General features: G+C 36.3%; 1 protein-coding gene across 1 annotated transcript in view; it reads left to right on the forward strand.

Annotated features, from left to right (window-relative positions):
• Window positions 1-17,724, forward strand: part of DENND1A (DENN domain containing 1A) — a 667,138-nt gene that overhangs the window by 281,686 nt on the left and 367,728 nt on the right. The window contains exon 6 of the mRNA XM_044664250.1: window positions 12,045-12,114. Within this exon, the coding sequence (XP_044520185.1) occupies window positions 12,045-12,114 (70 nt within the window). The remainder of the gene's footprint in view (window positions 1-12,044; window positions 12,115-17,724) is intronic.

Consider the following 17,724-nt stretch of genomic DNA (forward strand, 5'->3'; position numbering starts at 1 on the left):
CTTGACAACTCTGAAGGGATAGTGTTGGAAGACCTTATAGACCATTTCATCCTGTTTGTTTTGAATTCAGGGAAGTGCTATTTGGAAGTGTCTAGCAGACTCCCTATGGACATGTGGGGACTTTGAGACTACATTTCCCAGTGATTCCTATGGGTTTCCGGTTTAAGGCGTGGGTACGTCCAGTGTCCCCATGTATGGGGCAATTTAAATTCTGAGGAGGGCCTAGAGAAAGCCTCTTTCTGGGTTTTGCAGAGTGGCTGGCTGGCGTACAAGAGGGACAAGATGGGCTCCGGCGGTAAATTTAAAAGATAGTCAGGCGTGGTCATATATATTTTACCAACATGGCCATGGTTTTAAATAAACTACTAATTTCTCTTATTATATCAGTCTTTATCAATCCAATCATCTCTTGTTTAAAAAAACAATTTCATAAGTACATGAGATGGGGAAAAGCAAGCAATATGTAATAGGAAATTAATAGAGAATTATCTTATCATGCTATATGCACCGAAATGGTCTTTTTGGAGTGTCTATATTCAAGATTAAAAAATGTTAAGTACAATTTGGGGATGTTAAGAGCAGATCTATCTGAGAATGATTTGAGGTTTATAATGGACTAGAAACTTATGAGCCATCAGTATGGTGATAACCTAAAAATGTAATTCGATCTTAGAGTGTACTGTGTCCAGAACAAGGAAAGCATTGTTTCCTTGAACTCTGATTCTTATTTAGGTAAGACCTCAAGTCCAGATTTCCATATTAATACTATCACTTTGTCTCTATGGTTCTGAGAAATGCTCATTGCCTCTTTACCTCCATTTCCCTGACTTTAAAATGGGGATAATATTTTTCAAATGTGTCTATGTTAGTTTGATTTATTTAGTATGTATCAGTGCCTGATGCTCATCTGGGCTTCTTGTACCACCATTTCCCTTTCTTTGTCCCCTTTCCCTGTTGAAATAGTGTACTTTTTCTCCTGTGCTATCGAAGCTTAACTGAAACTAAACTTAGCTTTAGCACCTCACAAGCCCATTACATTATATTACAGAAGTAATTTAAAGCAAAAGTAAGGTGTTCTGAATTGGAGGGAGCTTGAAGGGCTATAAATGCAGGTGGAGGCAGCTTCACAAACTCACTCTGTAAGTTGATGAAAGGCCTGTCCTTCAGGCTACATGGAAAATATCTGAGAATTACAGTAAATTGTCTGTGGAGGTGTCATTACTACAAAGATATTATGTTACCACCACTTCACTAGTGATACCAGAAAAATGTCTTCCAGCTTTCCTCCTGAGTAATCTTCAATCATTGTAATAATTCCATATAAAGAACAAGACAAAAACTCTCTCTTTAAAAAAAAATTATTGAATCATCATTAAGAGAGGGAAAAGAGTTTTGCTTCCAAATATTCAAAACAAACCCCTTTTTGTAGATTTAAACAAATAAAAAAATGTTAAGACAACATTTTCCCATTGTGGTATATACAGTGTGTCTATCTTCATTAAATTATAGTAGGATTGTAGGTAGAGTTCAGAGGGACCTCATAGGCCATTTATTCCTAACCCCTCATTTTGTAGAGAAAGAGCTAAGGTCACACAACAGAGCTGGAATTTATATGTAGATCCTCTGGCTTAAAATTCAATACTCTTTCCATTGTTATATAAGTAACTTACATTATTTTGTAAGTTATATAACAATAGGGAATAGTGGAAATAGCACTGTACTTAACCATCAAAAGTCCTCAAATACTGGTACTGCTCATTAATGGCTGTTTGACCTGGGATAATTTACCTTTCAATTTTGTTTTTGTTTTTTTGTCCAGATTTGTAATTTCACCAGTGTGTTCCTGAATGGAAATGATTTCCTCATGTGTAAAAAGAAGGTTCTGGATTAGGTCATCTTTAAGACACTTTCTATCTTAGAACTCTATGATCTATGACTCACTTTTGTCATAACTCTGCCTCTAACCCAATATGAGTCTCAGCTGTCCAGTTTATAAAATAGGAAGAATATCTGTTCTCAAAGGATGGTTGTACATTTTAGGCTTAATTCTGCACACCATTGCCCTGACCAGTGTCATTTTATAAGCCAAAAGATTATAGAGTCATATACCTAGACCTGGAAGGGACCTTAGAAATCATCTAGTCTAAAACACTAAGGAAACTAATACCCAGAGAAGTTATCAGTGACTTGCCTAAGGTGACAGAGATAGTAAGCAGCAAAACTAAGATTCAAGTTCAGGTTCTGTGTCAGTACTCTTCCATGAAATTACATGAGTTCACATTTCCATCCTACTTTATAATTTTCTTCCTCCACCACCACCACCCTCCCCCCCACAGAAATCCTTTGATGTAGTCCAAAGATTTTGCCTCTATTTTAGGGAAAAAGAAACTTGAGGGTTTGTGAGACAAAGTTATTAGCTTTGAGTCACATGGTTAAGGGGCAGAGCTAGGACTTCAACCAGGTCTTCTGGTACCATGCACAGAGTTCTTTCTACCATGCAGCACAGCCTTTCATATGCCTCACACATAATCAGTTAGTAAGAACTTATTAAATGCTGGACATTATGGATGGATAAAATGAAAAAAGTAGCTCATATTCTATTAGGGCAGCAATTCTCAAACTTTTTAGTCTCAAGATTCCTTTATACTCTTAAAAATTAGAGAAGACCCTAAAGAACTTTTGGTTATATGGGAAATACAAATAAAGAAACATATATTTACAAATTACTTCTATATTACATATTAGTAATACATATTAGAAATTAAAACATTACATATTAGATTAAAAAATTGTGTTAGAAATTCAGACATCTTAGTATTATTGTGAAAATAGTTTTAACCTTATAGATCTGCTTCTTGAAGTACCTGAGGTGATCCTTGAAGAGCTCTAGCAGTTCCAAGAGATGCACATGAGGAGGGAGAAAACTTTGTAGTATTAGGGGTCGAAGAGGACAACAAACTGCTGTGGGAGGCCTGGTTAGTTAAAGTGCATTTACTAACTGGAGAGGGTCTCCAGGGCAGGCTTCCTGGAGGAGGCTGGAATAGAGCTTTAAAGGGCAAGAAAGAATTCAGCAGTTGAGGTCCAAGTTTCAGAAGATTTGAGTGAATCAAATGTGAAGCAAAAAGGGGACTATAATGACTCTTAGCATTGGGACCCATTGTGGGGAGCTAAAGAAGGACCTTGATTGCTAAGGAGTTTGAACTTTACTCAACCTACAGGTTATTCTCCTAGACATCAAGGAAGTAGAAACATAAGTATTTGTTTCACTTCCCTGTATGGGGAAGCCCTCTTTACTAGATGATGACAGACACACTTTAAGTGCAGTTGGAGTTTCAATATCCTCACCTGTGACAGAGGAAACCCCCACCGAGCTGACCAGTCTGGTTTAATGAAGCTGTACAGGAAACTCTCTTAGCACTGAAGCGAGATAAAGTTCAGCTGTGAACCCTGGCCTCCCAGCAAGGGAAAACAGGAGCTCTTTGAAGGAGGACACAGCCATACCGCCCTCGCTAGATAGCCATCAGTCAGTGCAGGAGGGGAAGTATGAAGAGCTTTTATAACTAGGTCAGGCAGCTGGTGAAATCAAATGCCCTGAAGGAAAATTGGCCAGGGCTTGAAGAAGTTAATAAAACCTTTCCCTTGGTTTATGGTTCTAAATTTCATGGAAAAACAAGTCGATGTGGTTAGATTAAATAAAAAGTATACTTTATAAAAATCATTGCAAATGGCAAATTGAGCTTTGGAGATGGAAAGGAACCTTAAGTCACTGAGTATTAAAACTGCCAGAACATAGAGCATATAATGACAGCCTTAGAAGAGGTCTTAGAACATGAACTTTTGGAGCTAAAGGGTCCTTAAAAATCATTTAACATAGCCCACCATAAACATGAAGAAACTGGGATCCATAGAAAGAAAGTGATTTTAGTGTTAGTACTTATCATTGAGACATTATTGAAAGAGAATCTAGTCAGTCACCAAATTATTTCATAAATTATCCCAAAAATACGTCAAGGGTTTTCATCATTTAGTAATTATTGTTATTAGTTGTTGCTAATATTTTTGTAGTGATGATGATAATAATATTTTCGCCTACCCTATAAGGTAGAAAAGCCTGTGAATTTTTCTCCCTACTAGGCAGATGAGAAAGTTGAAGGACATTTGAGAAAAATCACTTTTCTCAGCCACTTAACTAATAATCAGTAGAGCTGGGACTTGAACCTAGTCTTTTTGACTTATACTACACCACAGCACTGTGGAGACCTTATTTTCCAGACAGCATACCTTTTTTGGGTTTGCTTTTTTCCAGCCTTTTTGGCAGTTAGATCTTATTCTTCGTACCCCTTTTTTGGTGTTGCTTACAAAGACTCCTCTAATCTTTATGGGGAGTCTCCTTTGGAGAGTCTTTCTTCAGAGGATCATAATACCTTTTTAGCTCTGCTTAGGTTTGTTTAGCAAAAAGGGAATGGAGAAACTTATCTGCCGCCTAATCCCCCTTGAATGTTTACATTGTTCTGCTTAACTTTAAAATGCTGTTTAAAGTGGTAACCATCATAATAGCCAATGTCCAACTGCCAGAGTTGATTGAAACCTATTACAATAAGTGATAATACTGTCATATAAGTAAAAAGTTAAGTTGCTTATCAGTCATTTTTGATAAGCTACTTAAATTTTACAGTAGCATGTCTCAGTGTCAAACAAATGTTAATGATAGCGGGCTGTTCACTTTCTCTGTCATGGATATTTCATCTCACATCATTTATTACCTAATGTTGTATAGTTTAGTTAGCACAGGGGCCCTGATTTCCTTAGAGGTGGTAGGACACAGTCATAATGTGTGTAGTTCTGGGCAACACAATTTAAAGGGACCATGGACAAGATGGATCTTTTCAGAGAAGATGAATGAAGATGGATGTGGTGAGGAGACCAAAAATCTTGTCACTAGAGAATCCATGAAGAAAATAGGGATGTTTAGTGGAAAAAATAGCAATAATAACAGTCACTTAAAGCTATCTAGCTTTGAAGGTTTACATAGCATTTCTCACAGTAATGCAATGAATATTATTGTCCCTAGTTTAGGAATAAAGAGGCCCAGCAAGGTAATATGATGTGCTTTGAGTTAGAGAACTAAGAGTAGAACTTGAATAGAAACTTCACTGCTTTTTCCATTGCACTCCATTAAAGAAGTGAAGACTTCCAGATCTTCCCTAGTTGCTAATGTCTTCCCCTCCAAGATTATCATTTCTCTACACTGTATGTACATTGTATGTACCTGGGTACTAGTACATTTTCTCCCCAGATTAGAACACGAACACCTTGAGGACAGGGACCCTGTTTTTGTCTTTCTTTGGCTCTCCAGCACTTAGCACAGTATCAGATACATAATAAACTTAAATGCGTGTTAACTAATCAACTGACTCTGCTTAGCCCTATGTTGTTTTACTATTTTTATCGGTGACTAGTATGAGTGACTAGATAGGCTGCTTATCAAATATACAGATGATATGCACAGTGGGACAGTTAGGATTAACCTGTTGGATGACAGAGTCAAGGTTCACAAAGATTTCAACAGCCCAGGGCATTAGGCAGAATCTTTAAGAGATGGCATTTCATAAGGTTACTCATACAGCTCTACTTTAGGGATAAAAGAATCAATTTCATAAATATAAGATGAAAGAGGCATAATTAGACAGAAATTTTTCTGAAAAAAATCCAGGGAATTTAGCAGCCATATTTAGAATACACTTAATAGTAGTCAAAAATTATATTGTAAGGTGAGTAATTAACCAGAAAATATTTAAGGTACTGTGCTAAGTAATGGAGATAAAAAGGAAGGCAAAAACTTTCCTTGTTCTCAAGGAGCTCACACTCCAATGGAAATTACAAATAAATAGATACATGTAAGATATATATATATATATATATATATGTATATATAAAATAAACTTTCACTTATGCGACACTTTAAGTTTGTAGTATATTCTACAAATGTTATCTCATTTTATTCTCAGAACAACCCTGGGAGGTGAGTGCTATTATTCTCCACATTTTTCATATGAGGGAACTAAAGCAGACTGGTTAAGTGACTTACCTAGAGCCACAGAGCTAGTAAATGTTTGAGGTAGAATATGAACTCAGATCTTCTTAACTTCAGACCTAGCTCTCTATCTACTATGCCAACTAGGAGAGTAAATGGGAGGTAATATCAAAGAGAGGCATAAGTGGCTGGGCCTCTTGCAGAAGATGAACTGAGACTTGAAGGAAGTTGAGGAGACTAGGAAATGATGGGTAAGAAGGGAGAGCATTTAAGATCTAGAGGGTAGCCAGTGTAGTGGCCTGTAAGCAAAGAATGTTGTGTGTAGAGATCAGGCCAGTGTAGCTGGATCATAGAGGACCATGTATGAGAGTAAAATATAAAAATTGCAGAAAGGGAAGAAGTGAGTAGCCTAGTAAGAGCTGGTGTTAGGAATCTGGCATTTTCTCTTGAAGGCATTTGAGAGCCATAGCATTTTGTTGAGATTGTCAGGCCTCTACTTTATAGGAAGATTATTTTGGAGGTTATGAGGTGTATGAATTGGTGAAGAAAGAGATGGGGTAGGGAAAACAACCTACTTCAATGATATGTATGTTTCACTGTTGAAATGCTCTGGGTGTGAAGTGATGAGGCCCTGTTCTGGGGGATGGCAATGTGAATGGAGAGAAGGGGACATTTTCAGGACTTTGTTAAGGCAGAAATGATAAGATTTGGCTACAGATTGAGTGTGAGGTGAATGAGAAGGAAGAGTCAGGGATGACAAATGAGATTGTCAATTTGGGTGATTTAATAATAATGGAGAGGTTGGAAGGAAAAGAGAGTTACAAGGGGAAATATAATTAATTCTGTTTTGGACATGTTATATTTAAAGCGATTGTCAGACATTCTGTTTGAGACATTCAAAAGTCTGTTGGTGATATGTGAATTTAGCTTAGAATGAGACTCCAGCAGATAGTGATGGTTCCCTTTTCAAAGATCAGCTCTTCTATCATAGCTCAAATTCAGCCAATTTGAAGTCTTCTCTTGCACAGTGGTTTCTGCAGATCCCAATCTAACACAGTTATGGTCTTTCATAAGTCTAAAACATGGGTTCTTAATCTAGGGTTCACAAGAACCCAAAGAATCCATGAATAAATTTGGAGGTTTTGTGATTTTAGATGGGGAAAAATTACATCTTTATTTTCACTAACCTAGCTGAAATTTAACATCTCTTTCAATTATGAACATAATCAACAAATATTCTGCTCATGGGCCCATTGGCTTCATCAGCTTGCCAGAGGGGTCCATAATACAAAAGATGGTTCAGAAGCCCTAATCTAGAGGAACTATCTCCCCCATATGCCTTACACATAGGATATCTGTCTCCAGTTCTTTAATGGCTTAAGATGAATTATTGTGATTTGATATTCTGTCTTTTTCCTCATAAATCAGCATCTCCACTAATCTAGAGGCTTAAGGCTTTATTTCCCCAGGAGTTTTTCATTCTACCTTGATTACCTATATCCTCATCAAACCTTGAGCATCTGGGAAGTGTCATTTAATTTTGTCTGGGACTACCTCCTAAAACATCTAGGGGAAGGAGGAATAATAGTTCTCTCACCTCCTGACCACACACATTGGGAAAAGCAACAATTTTTAGTTCTCATTACATATAAATCTATGTACATATATCATCTCCTCTGACATAGTTTTGGATATTTCTTCACATCAGAATGTGTTTTATTTATCTTGTATTTCCTATAAGTGCCAGCTATAACCTGTTTTATATAAGTGGTTTGTAATAGTAAATGTTTGTTGAGTAAACAAATGGATTTTCTTAGGAGGCATTTCAAAGATGTTTACCGATCTAGCCAACATTCCTTATATACTATTATACTAATAGACTAATATTTGTCTATTAATTATGATGAAGAATTGTTCAAATGGTAGTAAAGAGCTAACTAAGGATGGCTCTTATTCCTAAAGACCTTTTGCCTAAAGTATTCATCAGAAGCAATATAGTTAGTAGCTTTTTCAGTTTTGAAATCCTCTTACTTTAAATTTATCACCTAATTCAGATCCTGGTAGCTCTCATCACCTGGCTCATAGTTTCCCCTTCCGCACCAACTCTTGCCTATATCCTAGAGTAAACATTTGTGTTGATATTCCCTCAAACACCCCAACCTCCCATTTCTTCAATCTATTCAAGTCCCATGACCTGCTCCTCCCTTGTTATCTCAGTCATTCACAGAGAAGATCTTGCCAACCTCCCCCAAATGTTCTACTTCCAATATTAGGGACTCTGAAATTTCTTTTCCAAATCATATTCTTTGATAATTTCATCTCTCTCTGTTCCCTATTCTTGCTCCTCTTCAACTTACTTAGAGGTTTAAGTTTTCATTATAACTTCTGGTTCTACCTCCTAGTACTTGCCTTAACTGTCACCTCAGGTCTGGATTCATTTTCCTCTCTTCCACATCTTGACTGGATAACCATTTCAGCTCTGTCCTACACTCTCAAATACATTGCTTCTTACATGTTACTAAACCTCAATACTGGATTAATCAAATTCTTGCCTCCTCTATTCCTATTCTTGTGCTGCTGAACTGAACTAGAGGGAGTCATGCAACTGTGCTGACTTGGATCTGTACACACTTGTATTTTCTAAACAGGGATCTAAACTACCACAAGATAGTCCTTTTACTCCTTCATAGTTGACTCTCTTTCCCATTTCCCACAGGAGAAGCTCTAGAATTTCTCTCCTGTCCTGTCCTGTCCTCTCTTCTTTTCTCCCCTCCCCTCCTCTTGAGAAACCTCCTACAACTGCTTTCTATCTCTCTTTCTAATGAAGACCTTAATCCACATTTTGCTGAGAAAATAAAGCTAGGTATTCACAACGAACTCCCTTTTTTCACTTCAGTCTGATTTAAAATGATGGCCAAATTCTCCAAGACTCCTCAATCCTTAAAAAAAAAAACAACTCACTATATCCCCCCTTCAAAGTATTCTGTATCTCTACTCTCTTTCTTAGCCAAACTCCTAGGAAATTCCAGCAATGCTCATTCCCTCCACCTCTTCTCTTTTTAGTTATTTCTCAAACCTTTGCAATCTGGCTTTTGACCTTATTGCTAAATTGAAACTACCCTTTCTCAAGTTGCAAATAGCCTCTAGCTTGCAAAGTCTAATGGATTTTTCTCAGTTCTTGGATTTTTTTTTTTGGCTGTTCTGCAATATTTGACACTATTACCCAAGCTTTTCTTTAAAAATGAATACATGACTGAAAACTCATTTATTAAAGTATTTCATTTAGTTGTGTGTCAAGCATTTTGCCGAATGTTGGATATGCAAATAGGAAAAAAAAAAGCAAAGGACAAATCTTGCAAGGAGCTCACACTCTGGGAGAGTGAATACATGAAGAAAAATCCAACTGCAGGACAGATGGAAAGGTCCAGAAGGACTAAAAGTGTTGCAGAAAGACTGATCCTTAGGTTATATAAATAAGTAAGGTCACAGTAGTAGGAGCTGGGAGTTATAGAAGCAGGTCAGATGGCAAGATCTGGAGGACCTAAGGAAGCAGGGGCAGGGCAGATAGGCCTAATATGCCTTGATTATATCAAGAGAAATAGAGATGTTGGCTCATATCATCCAAATACCATGAGCCGCAGGGAAAGAGTTTGGAAAGCTAGGATATAGACAGATCCCAGTGACAAATAGCTTTTTAGGATTTCCTGATTCCAGGAGAAGGGGAAAGAAGTGAGGGAAAGAGATGTCCTCATAGTGATAGTTCTTCTTCTAGCCCGGCCATTCTTGTAAATACTCTCTTTAAAAAAATTTTTTTTTCTGACATTGCTCTCTTTATTCCCTACTTCCCTCTGTAAATTCCTTGGTATCCTATGGTAGATCATTTTCTATGTCATATACCCTAACTGTAGGTGTATTCCAAGGCTTTGTTCTCGGGCCTCTTTTCATTATACCTTCATACTTGGTGGCCTATTTATGTGCAATGGCTATCAAATCTATATACCTGTCCAGAACTAGTGTCTCTGCTGAGCTTTGTTGGATTATTTTCAACTGCTCACTAGACCTTCTGAACTCGGTATCTTCTTGCATCTCTAACTCAGAAGCTAGTATAGTGCCAAGAATGGTCCATCGCAGACACTTAATATATATGTGTTGAATGGTGGATGGATTAATAGTCTAAGTTCTTTATTTTTATACATGAAGAAACTGACTTAAAGAGGTTAAGCGACTTGTGGGAATGGACCTACTAAGTGACATTGCTTGTTTGGCTTTATGTTGCTCTTCTTTCTCACACAGTACTAATCTTCTTTTAATCCATACTTTTATTTCAAATATTATCATTTTGCCCTATTAACATGGCACACATGATACAGGTAGTACATTTCCTGTACAATGAAAGTAGTTACCATTGCCAAAAATTCATTCATAGCTTATCCATGAGGACTCCGTTCTTTTTTTCCCTCTCATTTCTCCTTTATGATCATTGTACCTCCAAAGACTTCATGCTGTGAGACAGGGGGGAGTGGTGGAAAGAGGTTGGTATGTATGTATCCTGATAAGAAGCAATGTTGCATGGTAGTGAGTACTGAATTTGATATCAAAAGGACCTACATTTATATCCTACCACTAATACTTATATAGTGGTATAACTATTGGCTAAGTCTTATAATTATTCTGAACTTTATTTCCTTTATGTAGAAAACTCAGGCATATTAATCTATATTATTTACCTCATAAGATTGTTGTGAGTCTCAGATGAATTAATGTACATCAAGCACTTTACAACCTTTAAAGAATTATACAAATGTCTGCTATTATGAATGATTTTTAAGGCTTGATATAGCTATGCATAGGACATAGCATATGTGGGAAGTGATTCGTACTTATGTGAACTGTGTTGGAGCCATCATTATGTTTGCAATAGTGATATGTAAATATATACTTTTTTTTCTGATGGTCTTGGGATAGATAGTTTTTATATACAAAGATAGATTACATGTGCTCCAGTTAATTTCTTCTCTGTAAAAACTTCTTTTTTTTTTTTTTTTTTGAGGTATAGTGAGAATTCATAATAAATATTTATTTACCCTACACACTTTTTTTTAAACCCTTACTTTCTGTGTTAGAATAAATACTATGTAGTGGTTCAAAGGCAGAAGAACAATAAATACTAGGCATTGTAGGTTAAGTGACTTGCCCAACTAGGAAGTGTCTGAGGCCAGATTTGAGCCCAGGACCTCTCATTTCTAGACCTGGCTCTCAATCCACTGAGCCATCTAGCTGCCCTCACTCCATACTCTTTATAAAGAATCTGTAAAGGGATAAAAAGAACCCTAATAATTAACCTTTTCTACAGGCTGCTCTTCAGTAATCCCATCAGGGATCAACAATGTGTTCTCAACAGTTCTGCAAGTCTAGCATAAGCTCTGACTGTTCCTAATAAAACGTAAGAAGTTTTCAGTAGATCTCTGATGATTATGTATCTCTTTGTCTGAGGACTAGCCTACGTAAATTCTGCCAGGCTCATCACCAGAAACAACTAACAAGCAATTTTTTTTTTTTAAGCCACATCAACTCTTAAACACTATTTATTTACTAAGGCTCAGAGAATTACTTTCTCTAGTAGTGCAGCCCCCAGCACTGCCATCCTTGATAGTGAAATTATCAGTCCCTGAAATATTGAATAAAAATTAAACAAGTATTAAGTAAGAGGTGATTAACCATCTTTTTATAACATAGCTTATCAAATGGAGATTTTTTTTTTTGGACATAGAAATAATACTGTAGATCATTAGATCAATGAAGAGAGAAATATCCGGTCTTATTTATGTACCTTTATATTTTCTCTTTTATAGCTATCATTATGTTATTTATTTAACAGGTGCTTTTAAATGCTCATTAAAAGATAGAGGAAAAAAACCTGAAAGCTATTAGATTTGAATGAGATCATGGTTTTGGTTTGTGATTTTGATGTTTTAACTTACATTCAGTATTTTTCTTTTCTTTTCCCCAGCTATCTCCCCTGGTTTGAAGTTTTTTATAAGCTACTTAACATCTTGGCGGATTATACAGCAAAAGGACAGGTATTTATATTATACCATTAAAAAAACAACTTAATTCTGCATCAGTAAATGCTAGAAGAATTTTCCATTAGGCTAACCAGACTAGGAACCAGGAAATCTGTGTTGAAATCACCACGCTATTACTTAGTAGCTATTTGAACATGGTTAAGCCCCTTAACCTCATTTGTAAAATGAGGGTTTTGAACTAGATGACTTCTACAATATGGTTTTCCTCCCTTCCTGCTACAATATGGTTTTACTCCCTAATATTCTGTATTCTATGGGTCCTCCCAAGGTCCTGATATTCTGTAATTCTATTTAATAGCATAAATCTATATGGAGACAGAAGTAGTTCTCAAATATACGCTATACTCCTGATATTAAATTTGTAACAATGAGGTTATATAACTATGTATTATGCAAAGTGTTGTATGAATGTTTTGTTTTGTTTTTTATACTTTATCATTGCTTTCTGACCCTTACCTTAGTCCTGTTCTGTCAAATATATTCAGGTTAACCATGAGGTTCTCAAAGATATCTTTGAAAATGTGGGATTATGGACTGATAATAGATATGTTATAATTTTATTTTTTTAATTGAAAATTCTTACACTATTTTTATTGTTTATTATATATATTAACTGCTTTCTTTGGAATCATTTGGGAGTTAATTTCTTAACTACTTTGAAATATAAAAATATTGAAAAGATAGGTATATCTTGAACAGCATTAGAACCAGAAAAAATCGGAGTTGGCATTTATACATTAATATACTTCAGCAGATATTTTGTATGACAGAGCTTATGTGGTCCTCATCACAACTCTTTGAGATAGATTACTATTCTTATCTCCATTTTACAGCCTCTTCAGTGACTATAGTTTTACCTGATAGAGCCATGAAGAGTTGGACTAGTCCCTCTGTATGACAATGTTCTACATTTTTAAAGACCATAATCATGCACCATTAAGTGCTTGCCACCTCCCAAGCCCTCTTCTTCGCTAGGCTAAATATCCACTTCCTTCAGCAGATCCTGATATGGCATTATTTCCAGTCCTTTTACCACCCCAGGCACCCTTTTATGGACATGGTTCCTTTTGTTATGATCATCCTGAAATTTTATCTTTCTAGACTGAATACAATTTTTTAGATAGGTCTGAGAAGGGAAATGATTAATAACTTTATTTGTTTTGACCAGTAGCTTTTTTGGCTACCAGGTCAGAGTGCTGACTTTTTTTGAGTTTGCAATTTCCTATAGCACATCCCTCATGGAACTCCACAAAAATGGGGTTACTCTGATCTAAGTACAGCTGCTTTTTTATGTCAAAAGAAGTCCTGGCCCTTTTGAGATTTTCCCTCTACCATTGTCACTCAGCTGTATTCTTTACAAACTTATCACCTGATCCAGTTCCTGGTGGTTATTGCCAGTTTACTGCCAGGACATTCTCCTTTCTTTTTCACTAAGACCAATGAGAGGCTCATACTCTTCCTAATTACCCCAACTCTGGTCTCCATAGAAAGGAACTTCAAGAGATATGTTAATGTTCTCACAAATACCTTAACCTCTTAGTTTCTCAGTTTATTCAACTACCAAATGCTGCTCTTCTACCACACTTTGGATAGACACAGAGGTAGTTTTATCTGAACCTTGCCATTACTCACAAGTGCTTCTCTTCCATTATCAAGAACTCTGAAATTCCTTTATCAATAATGCTCATTTATTATTCTACCTTTCCTTAATTGCCTTATTCCTTCCAAATGTATTCTATTTATCCTTACAACTCTACTGACTGAATCTATTACAGATTTGATTTCATTTAGGCCCATATCCTAGCAAGGAAGAGCTTTTTATTCTTCCCATATTGATTTTCCTTCCTACTCTACAATGGCTGTTCAAACCATTTCTGTTCTCCTTAAGAAGTATTTCCTCCCTATAGTCCTTCTCTACCAGCCCCCAGACCATGACTCATGTTTTCTTTTTCTTATCCGTTCCTATCCCTATACTGAGGCCTTCAGTCTACACATTGATGTTTCCTGAAATATCCTAACCTCTTAGTTCCTCAAGCTGAAATCCCACAGCCTATTTCTCCACTTCATTTCACTCCATTCACACAGAAATGGAGACACCTTGGACCTTGCCATGTGATAAGGAACTTCTGGGACAAGATGGAAAACAGCTTGAGTGACAAGATCATTGGTTAAAGAACTTAGAGTTTACCCAGGTGGTATGAGTTCCTTATCATAGCCATCATCCACAAGAGTTCCATTCTTAGATAAGAAATTGACTGGGCAGCTGGGTAGCTCAGTGGAGTGAGAGTCAGGCCTAGAGACAGGAGGTCCTAGGTTCAAACCCGGCCTCAGCCACTTCCCAGCTGTGTGACCCTGGGCAAGTCACTTGACCCCCATTGCCCACCCTTACCAATCTTCCACCTATGAGACAATACACCTAAGTACAAGGGTTTAAAAAAAAAAAAGAAATTGACATTTCCCCCACCTATATAATAATCTGTATAATTATATTTTACCTAAACCTTACCCTTCCTGGGCTTACTTTTCATCCATATCATGACTTCTGATACTTGGCCTCAATATTTTTCTGAGGCTATTACTTATTCCTGTGTTGGCTTCACTTTTCTTATTTTTCAATCTTAGCCATACAAGTAGCCAGCTCAACTTCAGATTTTTCTGTTCTTAAATGCTTTTTCTCATTGACCTATTTTGCTATTCATTCTTTGTCAAAACTCAAATTTGGATTGTTATTATCAAGTGCCTCCTCTTCTCTGTACTACTGTATAAAGCTAGAAGTAGCTTTATACAAAGGAGCTGTCCGTGTCTACTAAGGATTTGTTACCTAATCTCAGCTGGATCCTCATTGCAACAAGGAAACCTCTTTTACTCCTCCTTAAGTAATTCTTATTTCTCTTTCTACAGAAGATTTTTTTAAACCCTTGCCTTTCATCTTATAATCAATACTTTGTATTGGTTCTAAGGCAGAAGAACAGTAAAGGCTGGTCAATGAGGACTAAGGGACTAGGTGACTAAGCCATCTAGTTGGCCCCTGAAGCTTTTAAAAATGTTATTTCTTTTTAAACTCCCCAAACTTCCTTTTTCCTTCATTCTCTCAGTCAAGGTCCTTACCTCATATTTTATTGGGTGGGGGGAAGCAAAACTGGACTATAACAGTGAAACCCTCCTATTTTCCTCATTTTTTCTCTTGGCAATTCATACCCCTTTTCTTACTACAGTTTGACGTCCCTCCCTATCATTGCCTCCTTTGTTCCAATCTTTAATGAAAAGGTGATTTTATTCTCATCAAGGTCAGCACTTCTGAGTGGACCCTCGATCCCATCCCACCCTTACTTCTCCAGCATATTTTTCGCCACTATTATTCTCTTTCTTTCCTGAATATTCAGGCTCTCCCTATCTAATGGTTTCTTCCCTGGTCCCTAGAAAGATGTGAATTCTCCTCTATTCTTTATTTTAAAAAAAATGTAGATCCTACCATCCCCATAATTATTCTGTATCTTTCTTTTCATTAACAAAACTTAAAAAAAGGTCTAAACTCAATATTTCCAATTATTTTCTCACTAATGCATTATTTTCAGCCTCACTGCTGTCCTCTAAGGACCATGGAACATTTTTTTTCATACTGAAACAGAAACTTCCTATATATGTTATCTTTCTCAATAGAATGTGAGTTCCATAAGAATAGGGACTGTTTTGCTTTTCTATTTGTATCCCTAGTGCTTTGCAATAGTAATCACTTAATAATTATTTTTTGATTCATTTATCTGTTCTCATTTTCATTCTCTTTGCAGCCCTCTGCAGTCTGACTTTTTACCTCATCATTTAACTGGAACATCTTTTCCATGGTCATCAACAATATCTTATTTGTCAAATTTAGTTACTTCTCATTTTTTTACTAAATTGTCTTTTGTACTTGACAATATTGACTAAGAACTCTCTGTTTTCATGGCATTAATTCTCCTTCTACTTACCTGACCATTATTCATTCTCTTTTGATGATTCATAATCCTTATCCTGCCCAGAAATTATAGGCATGTCCAAGATCTCTGTCCAGAGGCCTCTCTTCTCTTTTCTTTCAGTGCTCTCTTTCTCTCTTAGTTACCTCATCAACTTTAGTGAATTCAAATGCCATTATCTCCCAGATCTATATATCCAGCCCTAGTCTATTTTAAGCTCTAGTTCTGCATCAGCAACTACATATTAGAAATTTTGAATTGTACGTATCCCATATACACCTCAAATTTGGTATGTTCAAAACAGAACTTACTATCTTTACCTCCAACCTACTCTTCTTCTGAGTACTCCCTATTGTCTAATGTTATTAGATTGTCCTTTAGTCACCCAGGTTCTTAACCTTGGTGTCATCTTTGACATCTCTCCCTCTCACCTAGCCTACCCATCCACATTCAATTGCTAGATCTTTTTCTGTGTCACCACAACATCTCATATACATCCTCCCCTCTCCATACACATAGCAAGAACCCCAGTTTAGGCTTTCATCACATCTTTCCTGCACTATTTCAGGAGTCTCTTCCCTGGTTTTCCTACTTCAGGCCTTTCCCCACTCTAGTCTATTCCCTACTCAGTAGCCAAATTGATTTCCCATAATTTCAAATCTGAATACTGTCTCACTATTCAGTAAACTCTAAGATTTATAATTGCTTCTAAAATCAAATATAGACTCTTCTGCTTCACATTTTAATCTTTTACTCCCTGATCCCATCATGCCTGGGATGTACATCATCTTCAGCTCTACCTTTTGGAATGTCTGGTTTCTTCAGTACTTAGTTTAAATATCACCTAATACATGAAGCCTTTCCCTGGTACTCCTAGCTATTAATTTGCCCTCTCCAAAAACTTGTAATCATTTTTGTATCCATTCTTGATATACTTACTGTATATACATATTGTTTCCCCCAGTAAAATTTAAGCTTCTTGAAGGCAGGGACTCTTTCAATTTTGTTTTTTCTATATCTAGTGCTTAGCACATTGCCTGTAACACAGTAGGCACTTAATAAATGATTGGTGATTCATCTCTTTGTGGTCTAAAACATATTTAATTCTGACTGTATTCCCCATTATTTTTTTAAACCCAACTTCAGTACTTTACATTTGGCCCTTCTTAAATTTCAATTTCTGAATCTTGACTAAGCAAAAGCCAAATCCATGGTGGAGATTTAGGATGGAGAATTGACGAATAGGGAATGTTTTCTTTTTAAAGATATAGGTTTAAAATACTCTTATAATTAATATATTCATCATGAAATTTTATGTTATTGTACATAATTTTGGCTTGTAGCTTCTTAGTAGAGTACTATATACTCAGTGATTCCTTTAAAAATTAATTGTGGATGATGATAGAGATCTTCATTAATCACTCAGAAAACCACATTGTTTCCATTTTGGAAGTGGTTTTTATGGATTCAGATTAGTAGATTATTATGAGAGTTAATAGTCTATTATGCATGAAAATTAATCTGTTACATGGCTAATGTGGAAATATGTTTGGCATGATATAATTTGTATGAGCATCATATTTCTTGCCTTCTCAAAATGTTGGCAAAAGAGTGGAAGAAGGGAGAGAATTTTGAACTAAAAAATTTTAAA

The sequence above is a fragment of the Gracilinanus agilis genome, chromosome 2 (assembly GCF_016433145.1).
Source record: "Gracilinanus agilis isolate LMUSP501 chromosome 2, AgileGrace, whole genome shotgun sequence".
NCBI classification, from domain to species: domain Eukaryota; kingdom Metazoa; phylum Chordata; class Mammalia; order Didelphimorphia; family Didelphidae; genus Gracilinanus; species Gracilinanus agilis.